General features: G+C 46.6%; 1 protein-coding gene across 2 annotated transcripts in view; it reads left to right on the top strand.

The window, feature by feature from the left end:
* LOC115658072 (Krueppel-like factor 5) overlaps window positions 1-19487 on the top strand; it is a 41621-nt gene extending 22134 nt beyond the window's left edge. The window contains exons 2-5 of one of the 2 annotated variants that reach the window (XM_030576562.1): window positions 3161-3205; window positions 6921-7815; window positions 10715-10774; window positions 15738-19487. In XM_030576562.1, the coding sequence (XP_030432422.1) occupies window positions 3161-3205; window positions 6921-7815; window positions 10715-10774; window positions 15738-15916 (1179 nt within the window). In that variant the 3' untranslated portion in view covers window positions 15917-19487. The remainder of the gene's footprint in view (window positions 1-3160; window positions 3206-6920; window positions 7816-10714; window positions 10775-15737) is intronic. The other variant, XM_030576563.1, reaches the window with a different exon arrangement.
* Window positions 19488-21181: the final 1694 nt, after the last annotated feature.

The raw sequence follows: 21181 nt of genomic DNA, 5'->3' as shown, positions 1-21181 counted from the left end.
CCCAGGGATGTGTTTGTATCTTAGGGCCTTACATTGGTGGCACAGTTCTGAGGTAGCTGCATCTCTGATTCCCTCCAGGAGGACCCCCCAATTAGGTCATAGGCCTCCAGCTGTCACCGTGCTTGGAGCAGAGTCACACAACTCTCTACCTCTGGATTTCGGGTGCGGTTCCTCCTGAAATTCACTGTGGGTCTGATATTAGTCCTGTTGTCTCAGGGGCAGTGACAAAGTTAACCAGTGACCAGTCAGCGTGCATAAAGCAAAGTACTGTTTATTCAGAACAAAAGCATTCCAGGGAAAACCTATCATAAAAACAACAAACAGCTTCGATGCAGGCTGAGCTTACCGGGGGGCACTCATCTTCCCCCTGGAGACCCTTGCAAATTTCAAAGTACTTCAAGCCTCCTCACAGGGTCTGGTTACAAGCAGGTTGGATGCCTGGCTGCTGTCCCTTTCCATTACTGCTTTGGTGGAGCTATGGCAATTCTGCACATTATGGACTGGAAGTAAGACTTTTAACTGCACTTGCCTACCACCCTGCCAGCCCTGGACTTGGTCGACCATTCTGGCTAAGCCATGCTTTGCTTTGTCCAGAGTGCTAACAAAGGCTTGAATTTGCTGCATTCATCTGTTCAGATTCCCTCCTCGAAAGGGCAGGCCTGGCTAATATAGCTGAGGGCTTGAAGGACTCCTGTCTTGATAGGCAGCATTGCCTAGTGGGGCTGACAGCTGGAGAGCACGAGTCTCTGACCTAACACTTATTTGCTAGGTGGCCATGGGCAAGTCACTTGTCTCTTGTTTGCTCCCATCTCACAGACTACCTGACCTCACAAGGGTTATGAGGATTGGGGAATGGCTTCTATGAGCGTCACACCACTATTCTTGTCTTTGCTTCGTCCCCACAAGTATTGTTCCTTTCATAACCTCTGTGTTCTCAGCCTGTTTATTCCCAGATAGAAAGTGATCTGTTTCTGTCTGGGAAGCCAGGGGTCACCAAGCTCCACAGGCTTTGGCATGGCAGCTTTCCCACTGACCTGAAGAATGTCCTCCCCGGGCAGCAGACCCACCCAGCAACCCCACAAAATCCCTCTTTGCCCCTCAGGGAGGATTAGGCCTCTTAAGAGAAGTGAGAGCCCAGGCCTGCTGAGGACGCCAAGAAACAGCACCCAACACATCCGACTGGTTGGTTTATCCCCCAGACGTGCATTGTCCACAAGAAAAGCGCCGAAGCTGGCAGATTGGAACAAAGCAGCATAATTCCATACCCTGCCCCCACTAGGGTCACCAGACAGCAAGTGTGAAAAATTTGGATGGGGGTGGGAGGTAATAGGCACCTGTAGAAGAAGCAGCCCCAAATATCGGGACTGTCCCTATTAAATAGGGACATCTGGTCACCCTACCCCCACTCTCCAAACCTAAAGATAATGGGTTCCCCACATTCTATAAGGAAGAAATGGGATTTATTGCTGGGCTTAGAAATGCAGGGCATTGATGCCCTCATATCATAGGGCAGGGCGAACAGCAATAGTAACCACTTACATAATGCAGCGGAGTCATGTGGCACCTTATGGACTAACAGATGTATTCACCCACAAAAGCTCATGCTCCAAACATCTGTTAGTCTGTAAGGTGCCACAGGACTCTTTGTTGCTTTTTACAGATCCAGACTAACACTGCTACATCTCTGATGCTTGATACTTACATAATGATTTTTCAAACATCAGCTTATACTCATAACCCTCACCTGCCCAGAAGGGAGGTAACTATTATCACCCCCATTTGACACGTAGAGAAGCTGAGACAGGAGGGATGCTGAGTGACTCGTCCACAGGCTCAGCCATAAAAGCTGATGGCTTAAAGGAGCTGGTGTTCCATTCTGAGCCCAGGATCTTTCTGGTGTTAGCTCTGGGCTTTGAATGTATCTTCCTGGCTCGCAGTTCTGTGCTTAGAGCACCAGGCCACCGCTCTGAACACAGAGTACTAACTTATTCCTCAAAACTCTAGGGCAGGGGCTCTCAACCTGGGGGTCATAATCACTGCATTCCCAGTGTTACTAAATGGGGAGAGGGGTCCCAGTTATATCCTGGCTGCACAGGCAGGGGATTTGAGAGTGCTGGTATGGAAAAAGAGGTTGTGGTATGGGAAAGGACCATTGGGAATTTCTGACTACGGTCTAAAACTGTGAAACCTCCCCCATCACTTGATTGTTTTATTTTTAATTTTTCTCTGGATCCTGCACAAGGTAAATGTGTTCCTTAGGTAATTTTGCCACAGGAATAAATGTAGGGACATTTGTGATATGGTCACAAGGTAGAATTTTGTTACAGAATTTCCCCCACACAAATTCACAATTTCTTGCAAACAAACCCACCCTTTTCTAGAACAATTTCCATTTTGTGTGTGTGCATATTTGCAAAGATTTGCAGCCTTGCCAGAAGCATTAGGGAAAACAAATGTAAATTGATTCCAAATGCATTCAAACAGTTTGCAGTTTGGAGTGGAGTTTCAAAGCAACAGGCATTAAAAAATAGACCATGCAAATTACAAAGGAGGCTTTTTTCCCTAATTAAACTAGTCTTGGGGTCAGTTGGGTTCAAGACCCCCATCCTCTGGGAGATGAAGGCAGAAGCTGGGAGTCTTGGCTGCTGGTGGGAATGGACTGGAGGGAACCTGCTGACAGCAGCTGGGACCAGATGGCGCCACAGGCAGCAGCCAGTGGGGTTATTAAGCAGGGGCAGCAGCTCTCTAGCTCACTGTCTCTCGTGTGTGTGTTTGGGGCTTCTGATTGGCCTGTGGTACCAACGACATTGGGAGAGGGCTGCTGAGGCACAGCCAGGCATGGAGGGACGGTCCCCGGTGCACATGCAAAATGGCAGCCAGCATTAAGGAAGCCCCAGCCCGTTCCCTGCACCCAGCTAGCAAAGCACACAGAGCTCTGCAGGGCCCTAGTGCAGAGTGTTTTTTCTCCAACAGCCAGGCCCCTGGCACATCCGAGTCATTCATACCCTGAGCTTCCATCGCTGCTCAACAGGGCCACTAGGTTTGGTACAGTGTGATAAGTGGCCCCCGTCTGGGGGTAAAGTTCCATAGGATGCTGAGTCTTGTGTTTACTATGAACTACATCATGACTGCCCAGTAACGGGCTGTGTTTATTCCACAGCTTACTCCATTGAGGATGGAGCAGCGAATGCAGCTTACTATGGAGGTGAAGGTTTTTATTATTCTATACATGCATATTTCTGCCCCTCATAAAGCTAACTCGGGGTACTGGGTGCCTTCGGGAAATGCAGATGGTTTCTCCTTAGCAGATCCATCCCTGGGGTTCACTAAGAACCAAATTAAGGGCGAAGAGACTGTAACTAGAGCATGCTGAATTCTCCACTCCCTGTCACTCTCTCCACCACACTTGATGCAGTACTCGCTGTAGATGAGTTGTACTGCTGATTGGAAGGGGAGTCGCGTGGTGAGAGCCCTGGTTTGGGACTTAGGAGATCTAGTTCAGTTCCTGGCTCTACCATGCTCCCCGTGTAACCACAGGCAAGTCCCTGAATCTCTTGCACCTCTATGCTCCAGCTGTCAAATGGGTCCACCTACTTCCTTCTCCCTCCCTCCGTATTGTCTGTTAGGAGTTCTCAGGACAAATGTTTTGGTGGCCTCAACGTGCAGCCACCCTCTCTTGCTGATGGCTACGCTCAAACTTTTCCCAAATATACTTAATTAGCTGTAGGAAAACCAAATAAATAGGCACATACACACGTCCAAATCACTGTAATTTACTTATTGCTAGCTAGCCAGTCTGTTGTGAAAAGTGGTCTCCAGAGAGGGGCAGGACCCAACCCCTGCTGGCGGCCCCAGCAACCAACACCAGGGCAGTGTATCCAGGAGCACCGGGGAAGGGCTGCTACTTTGCCCCCTTCGTCCCCAATCACAGCCCAGGAAGCTCTAGCTACAAGAAAGGCCCCTGGTGGCTGCATGCGGCCATGGTGGCTGCCTTTGAGACGCACTGGGGGCGGGAACTGTCTCTTATGATGTTCTTGTAAAGTGCCTGGCACAACGCAAGCCTAGTCGTACAACAGTAAAAACACTCTTCCCTGGGAGCCAGGATAAAGGCAGTGTCCAAGTATGACGTTGGGGGCACTTTGATACCAGGAGGATTGCCTTTCAGATGACACACAAAGGGTGTCCTGGCAACTACTCCAGTTTCCACTGCACTTTACAGGAGCAGCAGCTAGCCCCGGGATTCTGCCCATATCTGGGCTCAGGTCATCTCCTTCTGCTGGCCTATAAATGGTGCTCCAGCTGAGCCTGGGTACAGTATTCTTCTCTTCCTGTCCCACACAATGGACTTGTGGCACGCAGCTAATCAGCTGCCACATCCCATCCCTGAGCTGTCTGCATTTTAGTAGTGGGAGAGGTAGATTCAGTTGGCTGCGTCTTCTTTGGGGGTGGATGGTGCAATATGGTGTTGTTTATTATTATTGGTGGTTTGGTGAAAGTTGCAGAGGCGAGGTGGGGGTTAGGGAATCCCTGTTTGAGAATGCACAGGATTAAATAGAGCAGCATGGAATTCATGCACAAAGATGCAGTGTCGCAGATCCTCAAAGCTATATAGGTGCCCAAGTCCCATTGATTTAAGTGTGTTAGGTGCCTAAATACATTGGAGGATCTAGGCATCCTTATGGAAACCTCTTAGAAAAACTTCTTTCCTGTAAAGTGAAGGCAAGACATCAAAATACCAGAGATAAGGGAAACTTTGAAGTAAAATATGTCTGACACCCACACTTCCCTCCTCCATCTCCCCGGCGAGTGGGTCATTTCATTGCTCAGGTATGTGTGGCATTCAGAGGTGGAGGGAGAGCCCCTGGTACTGCCTAGCAGTGATCTGATTCCTGACTCTAAAAATAACAGGCTGGAGTGGCACATAGTGCAGAGAAAACCAGGTGAGAGCAGGCGGCGCTCCAAGGGCTCTGTGCAATCTTCACCCAGGGATGAGTCCAAATAGGAATCACGAATACAAATACTGTGGAAATTGGTGTTCAGATCCAAACTGCAGCGCGGGCATGTCTTTAGAATGAGCCCAGCCCGATACCTGAGTGCGAACACCTCTGAAACATCAGAACAGTTCAGTGTTTGATCTGATTCTAGATTTGCACTTTATGGCTCTGGTCCATATTGTCTGTCACTGTAACACAGGGTTGTCCCAGATCAAAGGAGAGTGTTTGAGCCCATAGCACCTAGGGGAATAGGTCAGGCATTTAACATGAGCTGAACTTGTTGGGGGGCAACAAACTATCCCTCACCCCCTTGTTTGATAATGTCCCCTCTAATGACAGATGAGAGCTTTCCAGCACAACTGGCTTGATAGGGATGATATGCTGATAACACCAGACAGGTGGGTAGAACACTTCTTGCTAGTCTAGGGGCAGCCAATGGCAGCCTAAGGTCCCAGTGCAGCTTGTACAGTTCTGCGACAGCAGCCTGTTGGAGATTTCAGGTCCCTGCCCAACTGCTCTGATTAAGATGGAACATTGCACGTTGGGACATGTAGTGTCAGGGAGCTGCCTCCATTTTAAAGAGCAGGGCGGCTGCAATACTTGCTCCATTAAATACAAATTAGGCATGGTTCTAGCGTCCTGGCTCATTGCCAGTATGGCTCTCAGCTGGGCAAAGTCTGGGAATCTTTTGAAGGAGATATAGGCATATCTTTTGCCATATAATGTGTCGGGTGAATAAAACACTTTGGGCCAAATTAGTGTCAGGTTGCACTAGGGGAAACTTTGCTGTTTATTGCTGCAAGGCCTCCTGGCAGAATGCACAGTGGGTGGTGATGAGATGAGCATGGTTTCTTGCAGTATTCAGTAGGCTCTGCAAGCCCGTATCTGCAGGGCCCAGGGAAACCGGACTGTTTTGCTGGCTCTATTACATATGAGTATATGAGGTCTATGTAATGAGAATGAGACATGGGTAACCACATAATTAAAGGCTGCAGCTCCATTAAGGAGTATTAGTGGTAGTATCGTTAACCACAAAGAGCAGAGCTTGAGTCGTCAGATGCTAGGGGTTGAATTTCCTAGTACGCTGCTGCCCTTGGACTGTCGAATCAATGGGAACATGTCCAGAAGATGCTCTGTCAGATAGGAATCATGAAGGAATCTGGAGTTTGGTGATATTTGTAAACATACATAGAAAATCATAGGACTAAAACTCTGCTCTGTTATATTACAGATGTGAAAGTTTCATGGGGAGAGAGAAAATAGACCAGTTTCTCTTTTGTTCTGGGCAGTTTCAGATCTAGGATCCCATGTGCTAGTATGAGGCCGATGTGTTCCCAGGGCTGTGGGCGACAGTTAAAACCCAACCGTATCCTCTTATTTTCAAAGCATTATGAAGGAACAATGAACCAATTGAGTTCTCATTAGGTTTTCTAAGTTTAAAGAAGAGTTGGGCCCAAACCTCAAAGTTCAGATCCAGATCCTAACTCCCCCAAGGTTTGAGGGCACTTGGATCTGGTGCTCAGACTTGGGCTCATCAGCTCTAGTTTTCAGTTCTCCCTCTCTTATTATTTATGTAGAAAAATCTAAATCCTGGCCCTTTTCTGACTGCATCCATGTGTCCGCTCCCTAACTACTTATGCACAGCTCATCACTCTATATCCAAGCACCTAACAGCCATTTTATCCTCACAACAGCTAGGGCAGGATTATGCCCATTTCACAGCACAGGGAATGGAGGCACAGACTTGAGTACGTGCTTTGCCTAAGGTCACACAGGGTGTCAGTGACTGAGCTGCGCTCCTGTATCTCAGTCCATTATCCTTTCCTGCCTTTTAGCCATCCACCTATCTTAAATGTTTGTAGCACACCCATCACCATAGCATCTGAACACTGTACTCAAGAACTCTTTCTTTTGTTCTCCCCATAGGCACGTTCTGAAATGGACAAGTACCTCGCCAGTCAGCTGATGCCAGTTCCAATGGTGCCAGACAAGAAGTACCGAAGAGAGAGCGCCTCTGTGGTAGATGAGTTCTTCTCGACAGAGAAGCCCTCCTCCACGCCATACAGCGTGAACATCAATGTGATACTGCCTGACACCACACACCTGCGAACCGGGCTCTACCGGCCTGCCAAACCCCTCACCCCATTCCCACAGATCAAAACAGAGCCTGGCACCAGCTTCACCCAGCCCTGCTCATCCACGGCAGGCTCGACGCAGACGCTGCCGGATTTCACCAGTGTCTTCAGCATGCCACAGTCAGTGGCGGTGAACAATATCTTCATCAAGCAGGAGATGCCCTCAGAGATCCCTTTGTCTGGCAGCCCGCAGCAGGCCCAGCTTTACCAGATGCCCATTGGAAATGGTGATGCTGATGTCGCCACAATGGTGTCCTCTACTGGCAGCACCACAGCCATCAACACCATCAGCGGCGTCACCATGTCCACCGGCAGTGCCATGCTCCCCAGACCCATCCAGCCTGGCGGACAAGTGAAGCACTTCCAAAATGTCTCCCAAGGTCAGGGGAACTTCAACATCACGGGGCATTTCTACCCTGTCCCAGGACTGAACCTGCCCCCTTCACCTCCAAACTCACAGCCTGGCAGCCCTGAGAATCAACCTGAGCTCATCAACACCATCTCGCCCCCACCCTCCTATGAAGCCACATTTGGACTGAAGCTGGTACAGTCGTCCCAGATCCCCACACTCCCAAATGGTCTTGGGACCCTCTCCCAAGGGCACATTATCATGCCAACCCCCAAATACAACAGACGCAACAACCCAGAGCTGGAGAAAAGGAGGATCCATCACTGTGATTACCCAGGTATAGCCATGGCTGCTGTGTTGGTTTGGTGTCGTAGAGCTGGGCATAGATCTAGCCTGTCTGAAATTTGCCATGCATTTGTCCAAAATGTCCCCTCCTCTCAAAGTTGTTCTATGTAGCTGATTGACACCCTCCACCTCAGAGGTGGATGCATTGTAGTGGTGGGCTATGCAGCGATATCTGTGTGCATACTCTATGGAAGGCGCACTGTATTATCTATGAGAGGCATACATGGCTAATACTATATTGGCTCCAGCTCACATGACATACAGCTCATCTCTGCAATGGCCATCAAAGAAGCAGTTTCAGATTTTGGAACCAAAATTCTCCTTTTGATGCAGCTGGCTATTAAGCCTGCATATGAGCTGCTATTTCCCATGTAGTAGACTGTATGTTGAAGAAGAGGGGACATGATAAAATATAAAGAATAACGGATTCTCCAGAGGAGGTAGATCAAGCCCTGCTATTTACCCTTTGTCTTAATAAATGTGTTTGTAAATTGGAGAAGGTTCAGAGAAGAGTTACGAGACGAATTAAAGGATTAGACAAGATGCCTTTTCAGGATAGACTCAAGGAGCTCTATCTATTTAGCTTAACCAAGAGAAGGTTAAGGGGTGACTTGATTACAGTCTGTAAGTATCTGTTGGGAAACAAATATTTAATAATGGGCTCTTCAATCCAGCAGAGAAAGGTCTAGCCAGACAAATTCAGACTGGAAATAAATTGTAAAATTTTAATAGAGTAATTAACCAGTGAAACAACTCATCATTGAAACATTCTCACTACTGCCAATTTTTAAATCAGGATTGGATCTTTTTTTAAAAGATCTGCTCTAGGAATTGTTTTGGGAAAGTTCTCTGGCCTGTGTTATACAGACGGTCAGACTACATGATCACAATTGTCCCTTCTGTCCTTGGAATCTATGAATAATCCAAGAACATGGGAGCATTCAAGAAAACTGGCAGGCAAAGCATTGAAAACTGATAGAAGGAAATACTTGTATTAACACAACACACAAATAGCTTGTGGAACTCATTGCCACAAGATATCACTCAGGCCAAGATGTCAGCAAGGTTCATAAAGGAATATCCAGAGTTACAATAGTTGTGGTTCAGAAACAACCAAGAGTTTATGAGTGGCCTTGTTTAGGACACTCCAAAGTTAGGGGATGTTCCGATCCAAGGTTTTGGTTTAGCTCATCATCAAGGGGCCATTAGTAAAATTCAGTTATAATTCCAGTTTCCCTCAGAGTTTGTGTGTTTCGATCTGGTGCTATCTCTATCTGATAGAGACCAAAGAAGACCTGGTTTGAACCTCAGCTGCAAAGGTGCCTCATGTAAACGTCACTACAAGTTCCAGCTATGAGGTGGGGGACTCCACTAGTTAGCTGCATTTCCTTGTGGCATCTGAGTACCAGGCTGGTAGATGCCACACAGCAATCTCTCAGTCACCTTGGTTTATGTATAGCAAACTTCAAACAGAGAAGAATCAATCTGATCTTGATAAAACAGATTCCTGGCAGAGGAAAAAACAGCCCTTACATTTCAGGGAAGCTGAGGTCTGAACTCTAGAGAAAGCATAAAAGAGTTGTGAGCTGGGAAAGCTAGTGAGGTGCAAAACTCAAAGAATTTGGAGTATGGCTTCAGTTCCAATGAGCATCAAACGTCTGGATGAATCTGATGTTTAGCTGAACTATCTGAATGTTGTGAATAGAGCTGACTGGAAAGCAGAATTTCCATCCCATAGGGGATTCTGACATTTCAACATTTGTTTTTCTTCTGATTTGAAAAAGTTGAATTTCAAAATTTTTCATGGAATCGAAATTCCAAAAAGTTTTTGATACAGAAACATCAGTATATTTTGTTTCAATTATGTTGAAATAAGGTAAAGACATTTTGTTTTGATAATGTCAAAACACTATAATATATTAATTATACAATACATAAATAATTTTAGTATTGCATTATAATCGTATACTATAAAAATTGAAATGAAACGAAATAAAACAATAAATCAAAATTAAACTTTTTTTATGTCATCGAAGGGAAATATTTAGCAAGTATATAAAAGAAACGAGAGTCGAAATGATAAATTTTGGCACTTTTCCTCAAAAATATCATTGAAATTGACACATTTATCCGAAATGTGTTGATTTAGATGAACCTGCATTTTCTGACTGAAAACTGTTCCTTTGAAAATTTTTCAATCTGCTCTGCTCTTGAATATTGAAAACTGGGCCAGCGCTTCACAAAATTGCCAGTGCTTTGTACTTTCTCATATATCATCAGCTTCTGCTGGAGCTGGAAATACCACAAAAAAGAACCTTTCTTGCAGTATTTTGGCAGTGTTTCTAGAATCCAGAAAGTCAGAGGCAACGCAAAACTGTCAAATAATAATGTAGAAGTTAACATTTTTATGTTACCTATGTACAAGGTTCAGATTGAGCTTGGGATGACATCTTGGGTCTGATAGATTTGTTCTTATTCAAACTGATTCTTCCATCCCCAGTTAAGACATATAAGTGTGAGGATTGATCGTACTAAGGAATATCACATGGGGGTCCTGTTAGAAAGTTTGGATGCTCCTTTGCATGCCTGATTTGCCATTGTTGTGCGCTCCTCGCTGCAAAAAGCTCTCAACTTGTGTGTGAAAGAAACTTGTCCTCCCCTACTGACATATGCAGTCTTCATTCTGAACAAGTGTCCTTGTTTAGCTGCTATAGAAACAAGCCTTACACGGGTACTAATTTGCAAACTATTACCCACAGTTCTTTTCAATCCTCTTTCCTTCTGGCAACTCAGATTTGCTGCAGCTCACCATAACCTTGGTGCATGTATTTTAAATCTGTATTAGAATGAAACATTTTTCACCCTAAGGGGTTTCTGTTTTGTCTTTACAGGTTGCACAAAAGTTTACACCAAGAGTTCCCACCTGAAAGCACATCAGAGAACTCACACAGGTAAGTGTACACCTGAGTCTGGCATAATACTTAGACTCTCTCTAGCCACAGTATTTCTATACTATACCCATCATTGGGGTGGTAGCTGTTGATTTCAATGGTATTACCCCAAGTGCAATCTGATCGCTAACACAGTGAATACAGTTAGATAAACAGATTTAGCGGTGTTTGTGCAGGAACCAATCAGAGAGCTCTTGCTGTGTTTGGGAGAACAAGACATACCAGTGCAACAGAAAATCGGTAGCTGTACATTACAGTGCATGCTTGCCTATCCATGTGTGTGAGATGCCCATTAACTATTGCATGGGATCTAACTATGGGCTTGTCTACAATGTGTGACCTCCAAGGGTCTGATTTCTAAAGCACACTAACGTGTTGCACAATAATTGGTCTGTGTAGACGCTGCTGGTGTGCACTAAAAGTTCCCTAATGTTTCAAATAGCACTACTTTAAAGCACACTAGGGGGATTTTAGTGCACACCAGCAGGACTAATTAATGTGTGACACATTAGTGTGCTTTAGAAATCGCACCTGCACATTACCCCACTGTGTAGACATGCCCTGAGTTACCTTTAGATACCTCCTGCACCCAGCTGGGGTATTGGTTCAATACAGACTTGAGGAGGAGTCGCATTGCTTAGCCAATGGGATTGCAGCTTGAAGTGATTTGGCTGCATATACACAGTGTGTGAGAAGAAAACAGAAGGGGAAGGGTCATCCTCTTTGTGAATTGTTTCCCTTTTGAGCCAAGGGAGAGCCCCAGGATTGGATACCCTAGCCCCTGAACAATTAATTAAAACAAAACATATCCAACAGTGCCCCAGCGTTCCCTGCATAAACCAGCCCCATGGCCCCTCTCAGTGCAGGCAGGCAGAGGGCTCCTCTGAGGACAGCCTGAGCCCTTATCAAATCCTTGGCCAGTCCCAGAACCAGAGTTCCCCTCATAAATCTCTTTTATAGAAGTGTTGATCTTTACTGGGTGCAATTAAGCTGTCCCTGGGGTCACTTTTCTTTTTTTATGAGCAACGAACAAATCACAAAGCAAGTCCCAAACCTGGGAATCATTTCTCCCACCTGGCTCCGCTCCTATTTCATCTTATCAGGCCCTGAACGAGGCATGAGGTGCAGGGTTTTCTCAGCCCTGTGCCGTAGAGACGCATGCCATAGAATACCTCAGGAGGAGATGGGAGGAAAGAAGGCCAAGGGCTGTGTCCAAGCTACCATGGGCAGACAGTAGTAAGGAAGGGCACTGAGTTCCCAGGAAAGGAGCTTCAGGATGAGGTGATGGTAACAACCATCCCCCACTTACAAATAAAGAGCTGTTCTCCTGACCCCAACCCGGGCCCTGCCCCTAGCCCTCTGCATGAGAGATGGGTAGCCCTCAAAAGTTGCCTGAGCCATTGTGCAGTGACCCGATGAGACAAACCCCAGCCTCTCTGTGGAGCCATTTTATTGGCCCTGCTGGGGTCTGAGTTTGACGTGATACCACTTCCTTCCACCGCTTGCCTCAAGATGCCCTCTTCATGGGGCAGAGGGACAAAAGAAGATGTGCCTTGAACTGGTAGAAGTATTGGTGGAAGTGGCTAGAGGGAAATCCAGAATGATAGAGGGGAAGCCATTGATGAGTCAACTATATTGGGAGGTTATGTAGCAGGCAAGTGTTCCCCAGGCACAAGCTCAAACCGCCATATTCAGCCTAATGAGTAACCAGAAATCTAGAGTGGATAGGCCAGAGTATTAATCCGCATGGTACCATAGCATCCCACAAGTCACTCATTCATTTGAATGGTTAATAAAGCCATTTGGGATAACCCACCCAATTGGATCTAGCCTGGGAAATCTGTCAGGCCCAATCACAAACACCTTCCACTGTGGTTTGCCCGTTGCTATGGTCTAGGCCATATCAATCTCCAGGGGACACCATTCATTGCCCTGGCGCCATTGTGCGATTAAATATAAAACCCACTGGCCATTCACCCACCTCCTGGGGATCGGAATGCCAATTGGGCTCATTGTTCCAGCCTGTCCTGCCGTGCTGTCCTGGGGGAAGGAGCCAGCTTGCGGGACAATGGAAAGCATTTTGTTTCTATCCTGGAGATCAACCTGTTATTGTTTGAAAGTAAAAGGCCTTGGTGGGGCTGACCCAGCCAGATGACCTGCCTGGGACAATGGCTGAGTCTGAGCGGGGCAAACCTCGCCTTTGTCTTTCAGCTTAGAAAACTAATAAAGATGCTCACAAACCCATGTGATCCTGAAAGTGCCATAAAATTTCCCAAGTGCTGCTTGTAAATCGAGCTTAAATTCTTATTGAGCTGAGCCATAAACATATTTCTCACACCTGGCAGAAAGCTAAGGTGCTTTGCATTTCTTCACGTACTGTTTGCTGCTGGGTTCCCCCCTCATTCTGTGTGTGCATGCGTGCAAGGGAATGTTTATGTAGGGGCATGCAAATCTACACATATGCTTGTATGCAGAAGATTTTGTGCATGAAAACAGACATGTTTATAAGTAAATATGTGTCGTAGGTGCCCAGAGATGCATGTCTCTGTGTTAGCATGCATCATATGATAACTTGGTGTGTGTGTGTGAGAGCTCTTGTCTGTGTGCATGCACAGATATGTGTATACTCAAATATGCATGCCTGTGTCTGTGGGCACATATGATGTGCACTTGTCCTGGGGCATGCACATGTATGTTGCCTGTGTACGTGCACTTGAGCTGTTGTTAAGTTCTCCATAATTGGCCAATGAAATGGTAAATATTTGAGGTCGGGAAAGTCAGCACATTCCATGAACTCTGCCTGCTTGCTCAGGCTGTTAAAGAATGAGGACTAATATTTGAGGGGACCACACCCTGCCAAAGCGTGGGCTGCGACACTCAGTCCAGAGTTCAGCTCAGCCTCCCGGACTGCAGCTGCTGCAGGGTGTGACCAGTCTGTCCAGATTTGGAGAAGAGCCGGGCGAGGCTTTTCCACACAAGCTCCTGGCTGACTGAGACACTTCCCCATTTGATCTGCAGGATAAACAGGGAGGTGGGGACACTGAGGCACAAAAACACACTGAAAAGGTCCTGCAGGAGCTCTTCTGCACATCAAAATGTCACAATGTGAAGGGCCAATATAGAGCTGGTTGGAGTGTGAGGTGGGGGCAGAGTTCTAGGGAAAATTTAGCTGAAAAACAAAAATCTTTAGAATCTTCCATGGAAAATTTTGATGTTTCATCAAAACTCAAAGCAAAAATGCCTAGGGACTTTGTACAAAGCACTGCAGCCTGACCTGACTGAGCCTGATTCAGCTGCCATAGGGATACCCTCATCTCGGAGGAGAAGCTCGTGGTAGGGAGAGTGACCGTTCAGGTACAGCTGAGCAAGAAGGGTTAGGGATCACCCAGTGAGTGACTGCACATGTCATAGGAGAACATGCTTACATACCACAATGATTAGCCAGCTAGATATGTCCAGGGATTGATGATTGGACAGAAGGGTGCATATGGGGATGGATGGATGGATAGAAGGATGTGTGTTTGGGAGGCAGGATGGATAGATAGAGGAGTGCGTAGGGGGATGGATAGCAAGATGGGTATGTGTTGGGATGGGTGGATGGTGGATAGATAGAAGGATATGTGTTTGAGAGGAGGGATGGATGGATGCATAGACACAGGAGGAGGGATGGATAGATACAGGAGTATGTGTAGGAATTGGTGGATGGTGAATAGAGAATGGGGTATGTGTGTGAGGGAAGGGATGGATGTATAGAAGGGAGGGGATGGATGGATGGATAGAAGGATATGTGTTTTGGGAGAGGGTTGGTTGGATAGATAGAGGAATGTGTATGGAGATGGATAGCTAGAATGGTATGTGTAGGTATGGGTGGATGGTGGATAGATGGAAGAATATGTGCTTGGGAGGAGGAATGGATGGATCGATAGCTGGAGGAGTATGTGTAGGCATGGGTGGATGGTGGATAGAAAGAGAGTGGGGTATGTGTGTGAGGGAAGGGATGGATGGATAGCTAGAAGGGAAGGGAGGGAGGGATAGAGGGATGGATAGCTAGAAAGGAGGGATGGATGGATAGCTAGGAGTGAAGGAATGGATGGATAGCTAGAAGGGAAGGGAGGGATGGGTGGATAGCTAGAAGGGAAGGGAAGGATGGATGGACAGCTAGAAGGGAAGGGATGGATGGATGGATAGCTAGACGGGAAGGGAAGGGAGGGATGGATGGATGGATAGCTAGAAGGGATGGGATGGATGGATGGACAGCTAGACAAGAAGGGATGGATGGATGGATAGCTAGAAGGGAAGGGAAGGGATGGATGGATGGACAGCTAGAAGGGATGGATGGATAGCTAGAAGGGAAGGGATGGGATGGATGGATGGACAGCTAGACAAGAAAGGATGGGATGGATGGATAGCTAGAAGGGAAGGGATGGATGGATGGATAGCTAGAAGGGAAGGGAGGGATGGATGGATGGACAGCTGGAAGGGAAGGGATGGATGGATAGAAGGGAAGGGATGGATGGATGAACAGCTAGACAAGAAGGGATGGATGGGTAGCTAGACGGGAAGGGAAGGGATGGATGGATGGATAGCTAGAAGGGAAGGGAGGGATGGATGGATGGACAGCTACAAGGGAAGGGATGGATGGATGGACAGCTGGAAAGGATGCATGGAAGGGAAGGGATGGATGGATGAACAGCGGGAAGGGATGGATGGATGGACAGCTAGAAGGGAAGGGATGGATGGATGGACAGCTAGAAGGGAAGGGATGGGATGGATGGATGGACAGCTAAACAAGAAGGGATGGATGGATGGATAGCTAGAAGGGAAGGGAAGGGATGGATGGATGGATGGACAGCTAGAAGGGAAGGGATGGAGACTGACAGATGGATACCTCGATAGGTAAGTGTTGGACACTGGTGTGCTACTGTGGTGCACACTGTAACCTCTGGCCTGTTGCCCCCTGCAGGAGAGAAGCCATACAAATGCACCTGGGAAGGCTGCGACTGGCGCTTTGCCCGCTCCGACGAGCTTACCCGGCACTACCGCAAGCACACAGGCGCCAAGCCCTTCAAGTGCCTAGCCTGTGGGCGCTGCTTCTCCCGCTCTGACCACCTGGCTCTGCACATGAAGAGACACCAGAACTAGTGGCAGAGCTCCTGCCTCGCCCTTGCCTCCCTTCCAGGAGCAGCTGGGACGCCTTCTTAGACGGATGACTCTTCTTGTACATAGGAACAAAACCATGCTGTGATCAAATGGCAATGTGTGAGCTCTGTGCACGCTTCCTCCTGTCACCAAGGTACTCTTAGTTAAAGGATGATTAAAACTATATCTGTATCCTGGCCAGGATCCCACTTCCTGACCAGGAGATGTTCCTTGGACTCCAGGACTCTCCCTTCCAGTGAATTTTCTATTTATTTTTCACTATGAAGCAATTTTCCTTTTTGTTTCAAACTCTTTGGAGCCTTCCCTTCCCTTTTGGGATCTGCCTCTGGTTGGGAATGAGCAGAAATATGTTGGGCGGATGCGCCACTGGGCTAGCCAGCTGTTGGGAGGGCTTTATCAAGTTCTTTGTGGAGCCTTCTTGGACTGAGCTATTCCATAACCAAGTTGCCACCAGCAGTGTAGCACACAGGACATCCAGGCCATGCAAGAATAGCAGTGAGTGTTCATGGATTGTTTGGAAAGTCGGGTCTTCAGTCTTCACCCTTGTGGTTGCAAGAAACAAGGGCAGGAAAACCTATCCCCAAGAAGTGCTGCCACAGCTGGGACAGATCCAAAGCAGACAACAAAGCTGTTGTTCATGCTCCACTGAGACCAGCTGATATTTCCTGCAAGAGAGGTCGCTTTGGTTGTGAATTCCTAGATTTCTTTGCCAGACATGTCCAACACTTGGCCCTTAGCATTTCTGCTTGGAGGATGGTTTTAGCTTTTGCTCTCTCTGTTGTGAGAACCAGGCTGGCTTTCAGGGGCAGGAAGTGGCCAGTCCCACAAAGAAAAAAAAAAAGAAGACACACTGGTTTCCCAGAATGCATCGTGCCTTTGATTTCCAAGGATACATTGAGTGGGGCCCCCCTCAGGCCTCAAACACAAGAGACTGGTCGTTACAAACCACTTTTTCCTGTTGTCATTTTTGCATTTTACTACGTTCAGAAAAGCAGCTTTGAAAATGAACTTGTGCAAACTGTGATCATGTTACCTACCTCACAGGTTCATGGCCCCACGCTCTGCAAGGAACCTTCACTTGTCTTCCTCAGAATGCCTCGATGTGCAGTGTACAGGGGAGACCCCTGGAGCACATGAAAAGTTAAACATGGGCAGAGTAAGAATAGGCTATGCCCACTGAAACTGCAGCAATGTAGTAGATAAGAAACAAATCAGGACATGTAATCAGCCTAGCATGTTCAACAGTACTTTGATTTTTCCTGGCGAACAAATGTAAATAATGTACAGACAGTGATGTGTGATAGAAAATCAACCAATAAGCAAAATCACATGGGCTGTGGAGATTCTGGAAACTTTATCCCACCTGCAGCCTACAAGTCAAATGCGGCCCATCATTGCCCTGAAGGAAGCCAATCAAACTTCTGGTGAACATAGCCAGTCCTGTATATCTGTCCAAGAAGATACAAGGGAGGGCAGATGTCAGGGCTTGTGCATGCTCGTTAGTTACTCAGTTAGGTTTACACATGCATTACTGTAGATGTGCCCCTGGGATTCCTGGCAAGTTGCCCACAAAGTCTCAATGTTTCATCTGTCCCTGATTCAGCGCTTTCTAAGCAGCTTATCTCTCCAGTCCAGGGGGCACATGTTAGGCCACGTCAATTACCCAACTGCAGTGATTCATTAGGATTAAACTTCAGTGACCTCCAGATGTTCAGGTGGAGCTGGGAGCGGAGAAGTCTCTGCAGAGCTTGGCCCTGGGTCTGTAAAAAGGGACATGGCTCATGTCTTGGCTTGTTGAGCTGCATTCCCTGGGCTTACCAGCTCTGACTTGATTCTGCTCTTCAGACTTGCCAGCTCACCTGAGTTCCTTGCCAAATGGTCGGGGAAGCTCTGATGGCTGTGTCCTCCAGCATGCTCCCTGCCTGCCTGCCCCGCCTTTGCTGTTTTGACCCTGACAAATGGCAGATGCCCAGTCAGGGCCTCCAAAGCAAGGCTTGAAAAGCAGTCAGAGAGGATAGTCATAACTGGAGCCAAAATAAACGAGGAAGTGAGCTGAGGGTGCAAGTCTGAATTGCACCCACCCCTTTCTAGGGTATTTTGGAGGCGCCTCAATGCACCGCCGTCAGGGGCTGCATTTCTTTAATAAAAGGCCCTTGTTATAATACAAGGATCCCTGGGGAATTGGTATGTGCCATATGTTGTTGTAAAGGATGCATTATTTTATCATGTACTTTGTCAAATAGGTGTGTATGTGCACATATGTGTGTGTGCGTGTGTGAATATGTAGGGTGTGTGTGCATGTGCAGGGGTGTGTGTGTATGTGTTTAGGGCAGCATCTGCTTCATTGTCACAGATTCTGGTGTGCACAGGAACATGGCAATGAGGTGGTGGTCCTAATTCTCCAGTGCTCAGTTTATAGGGTGGAGTTGGTGGCCTCTGATATACAAGAGATCAGATCAGAAATCCTAGATCATCTAGTCTTCAACTCTGATGCTACGGTTCTCTGTGTACATGGCTTTTTCCCTTTTAGTTCATGACTTGCCTTAAATAAAGCTTCATAGTAAGCATTTAATCCTGAGCTCTGACCAATGCTATACCAGCAAACACCATGTTACATCAGAGCACGGCCAATCCCAGGCATGCCTTTTTCTGGGCTCGGTGTGCCATGAATCCATCAGTGAGATGCCTCTCACTGAATCTGTACTCCACCAGTTGTGCCAGCATGCATCCATTTGTAGAGAGAGGTTCTCTGTGTGGATCCTACTGTATGACTGCAGGGTGGGAAAGTTCTCTGTGCACTAAGAAAGGTCTTGCTGTTGAGAATGTTCAGGCCTTCTGTACTGCATGCATGCACGCACACACAGAGTCTCTGTCATTTGGGATTATCTAAACTGGAAGGCATTTCATTGTAAGACAACAACACGTTTAACCAGTCACATCTCCTGGCTGCTGGAAGTTAGGGCTGGGTGGATGGATTGCGTGGGAAGCCAAACTAGCCATGTTGGAGCCTGTCGAGCCCAACCCAGTGTTGGCTTGTGTTCAGCTGACATAGCATTGCGATATATTGCACATGCAAGGCCTTTCCTACCATCCCTTTGCTCACACACACACAGATCCCAAATACCCACAACACAGGATCCTAATGATTAGCAGCCTGGTTATAACAGTTCCATAGAATAGGCAGCTGGAGAATGCAACATTAGCTAATCAGAATCATGACTCTCAAGGTTGGGGTACATGTTGACCACATTCTACTGTCTAGCTCTGTGGGCAACCCTCTTGGACACATTGAGAAGAGCCACATTCTGCTTGTGGATTTGAGGGAGTACAGAGCCCACAGTGTGAAAGGCTGGTGGGAGATCCTCTCATAAAGTATCACATCAGCCGCACTATAACAGCACAACGAGGGAGTAATAAGTCTTTACCTGCAAAGGGCTTTGTTGTAGCAGCCTTAAGACTGGATTTTGCATGGCATCCTGTGTGCTTTTGTTTTTTGCTTTTAAATGCTAAATTTCAACAGAATCAAAGGAAAATTTCCCTGCAAAAGAGATGAAAGGCAAATTCCCCCTCTTCCTCCCTGTTAAATCTCTCACACCCACGCAGTGTCATGCCGACAGTGGAGGACTAATGGGCATTACCTATTCACTGGACTGGGTTAAAACTGGTCATTCGATTTGTTTGGTGGAAAATGTCATTGTTTTCAAAATTTCCTGTTGGGCCTTTTGGGGGCAAAAAGGTTTTTGTTTTTGAAAACGGTTTTCGGTAAAATGGTTAGTTTAAAACAAAAATTTTAAAATTAGTTTTTTGAAAATCAAATTGTTCCCTCAGAACTGAACCAAACCTCATTGTTTTTTAAACTGAATGTTTTTGATTGGAAACTGAACTAGTTTACTGAAAAATATCTGGATTTTATTATTATTTTTATTTTTGGGAAAGAAAATAGAAAATATCTATTATTTTAAAAATGTTGGTCGAAGAGCCATTTTTTCATCAAAATAATGCTCTGCTCTTCAGCTTTACCTGATCCCCAAGAGAGACATGCTGGGTCTTTGGATGGGGCTTGATAGCGTTTGAGGAATCTGCATACTCCAGAGTGGTTTTTGGATAGTGCCTCCTTGCTAGGTGGAGCATTATTATAGAAGGTCTTTGGCTGTCACAGCCAGCTGGCATGTCTATTATTATTCTCAAAAGAAACATCATAAGCCCAGATCAACATATGGTCATTTCATGGGGCACTGAGAAGAGTGGACCATCAGAAATTTTGGGAAGAGCACTGGGGGCTATTTGTATATTCTAAACACCTCGGGACACAGGATCCACTAGCTGGATTTCCTGAACTTCCTTCAGAACAAAATGTTGGGGCCTAAATGTCCTCTTTTCATTGTCGTTTGTGCTTCTGAGCATGTAACACAGCAGAGGGATTTCTGTAAATAGTAGGGAATGCTGTACAGATTTTTGTATGTGGATTTGAAGCAATTGTTTACTGTATAATATGAACACACACCAAATTGGGATCTGGAAAACTGTGGTGGAAGGTTTATTTTCTGGATACGTTTTTGTTTGTTACTTTTAAAAAAATATTAATTCATCTGCTATTTCGTAATAAAATTATCCTGCAGGGAGGGATGTTCATTTTTCTATCCCCGCGCCAAACACCATCCCCGCACCCAGCTCCTGCTTCTTGCTACCTGCCTTAAATAGCGTAACCAAGTTGCTAACACGTCTTACTGTGGACAGATTCCTGAGATCAAGAGACAGCAGTTTTAAAACTTGTAGTAACTTCATTGCGCTCTGCAAGTGGTTGAGGGTGGGCTGTTCCACTCAAGTTGGTGAAAAATAGCAGAGAGGAGGCGCTGTTTCCTCATGCCACTGAGCTATCTAATTCTGCCTGTAGCTGATGCTTTAGAGGAAAGTGGAACTGCCTTCCTCCTCAAATGCACGCAACTGACTGTGCAACACTGTGTAGGGAAAAGCAAGGGAGAGAATTCCTCCCAGCCCTTCACAGGTGACCAGCCAGCCTGAAGCATGATACTTGATCACCCTTATCCTACATTGTGTAGCTACGAGTGGTGTTAGGTTTTGTTAGAACGTGCAGCATGGAAAGGCAGCTAAAGGGTTAATGAGCATTTTACTCTCCCCCTAGACTTGGGCCCCCTCATGCCCTGAAATGAGCATATACTTGGTGAGGTTAACGGTCCCTCATGGAGCCATCTGAAAGACCTGCCGCCCTGCCCAAACAAAGCATGT

This window comes from Gopherus evgoodei, chromosome 9 (genome assembly GCF_007399415.2).
Source record: "Gopherus evgoodei ecotype Sinaloan lineage chromosome 9, rGopEvg1_v1.p, whole genome shotgun sequence".
In the NCBI taxonomy this organism is placed as follows: Eukaryota; Metazoa; Chordata; order Testudines; family Testudinidae; genus Gopherus; species Gopherus evgoodei.
The sequence above is the reverse complement of the archived record's forward strand: the minus strand, read 5'-3'. Positions and strand labels throughout refer to the sequence as shown.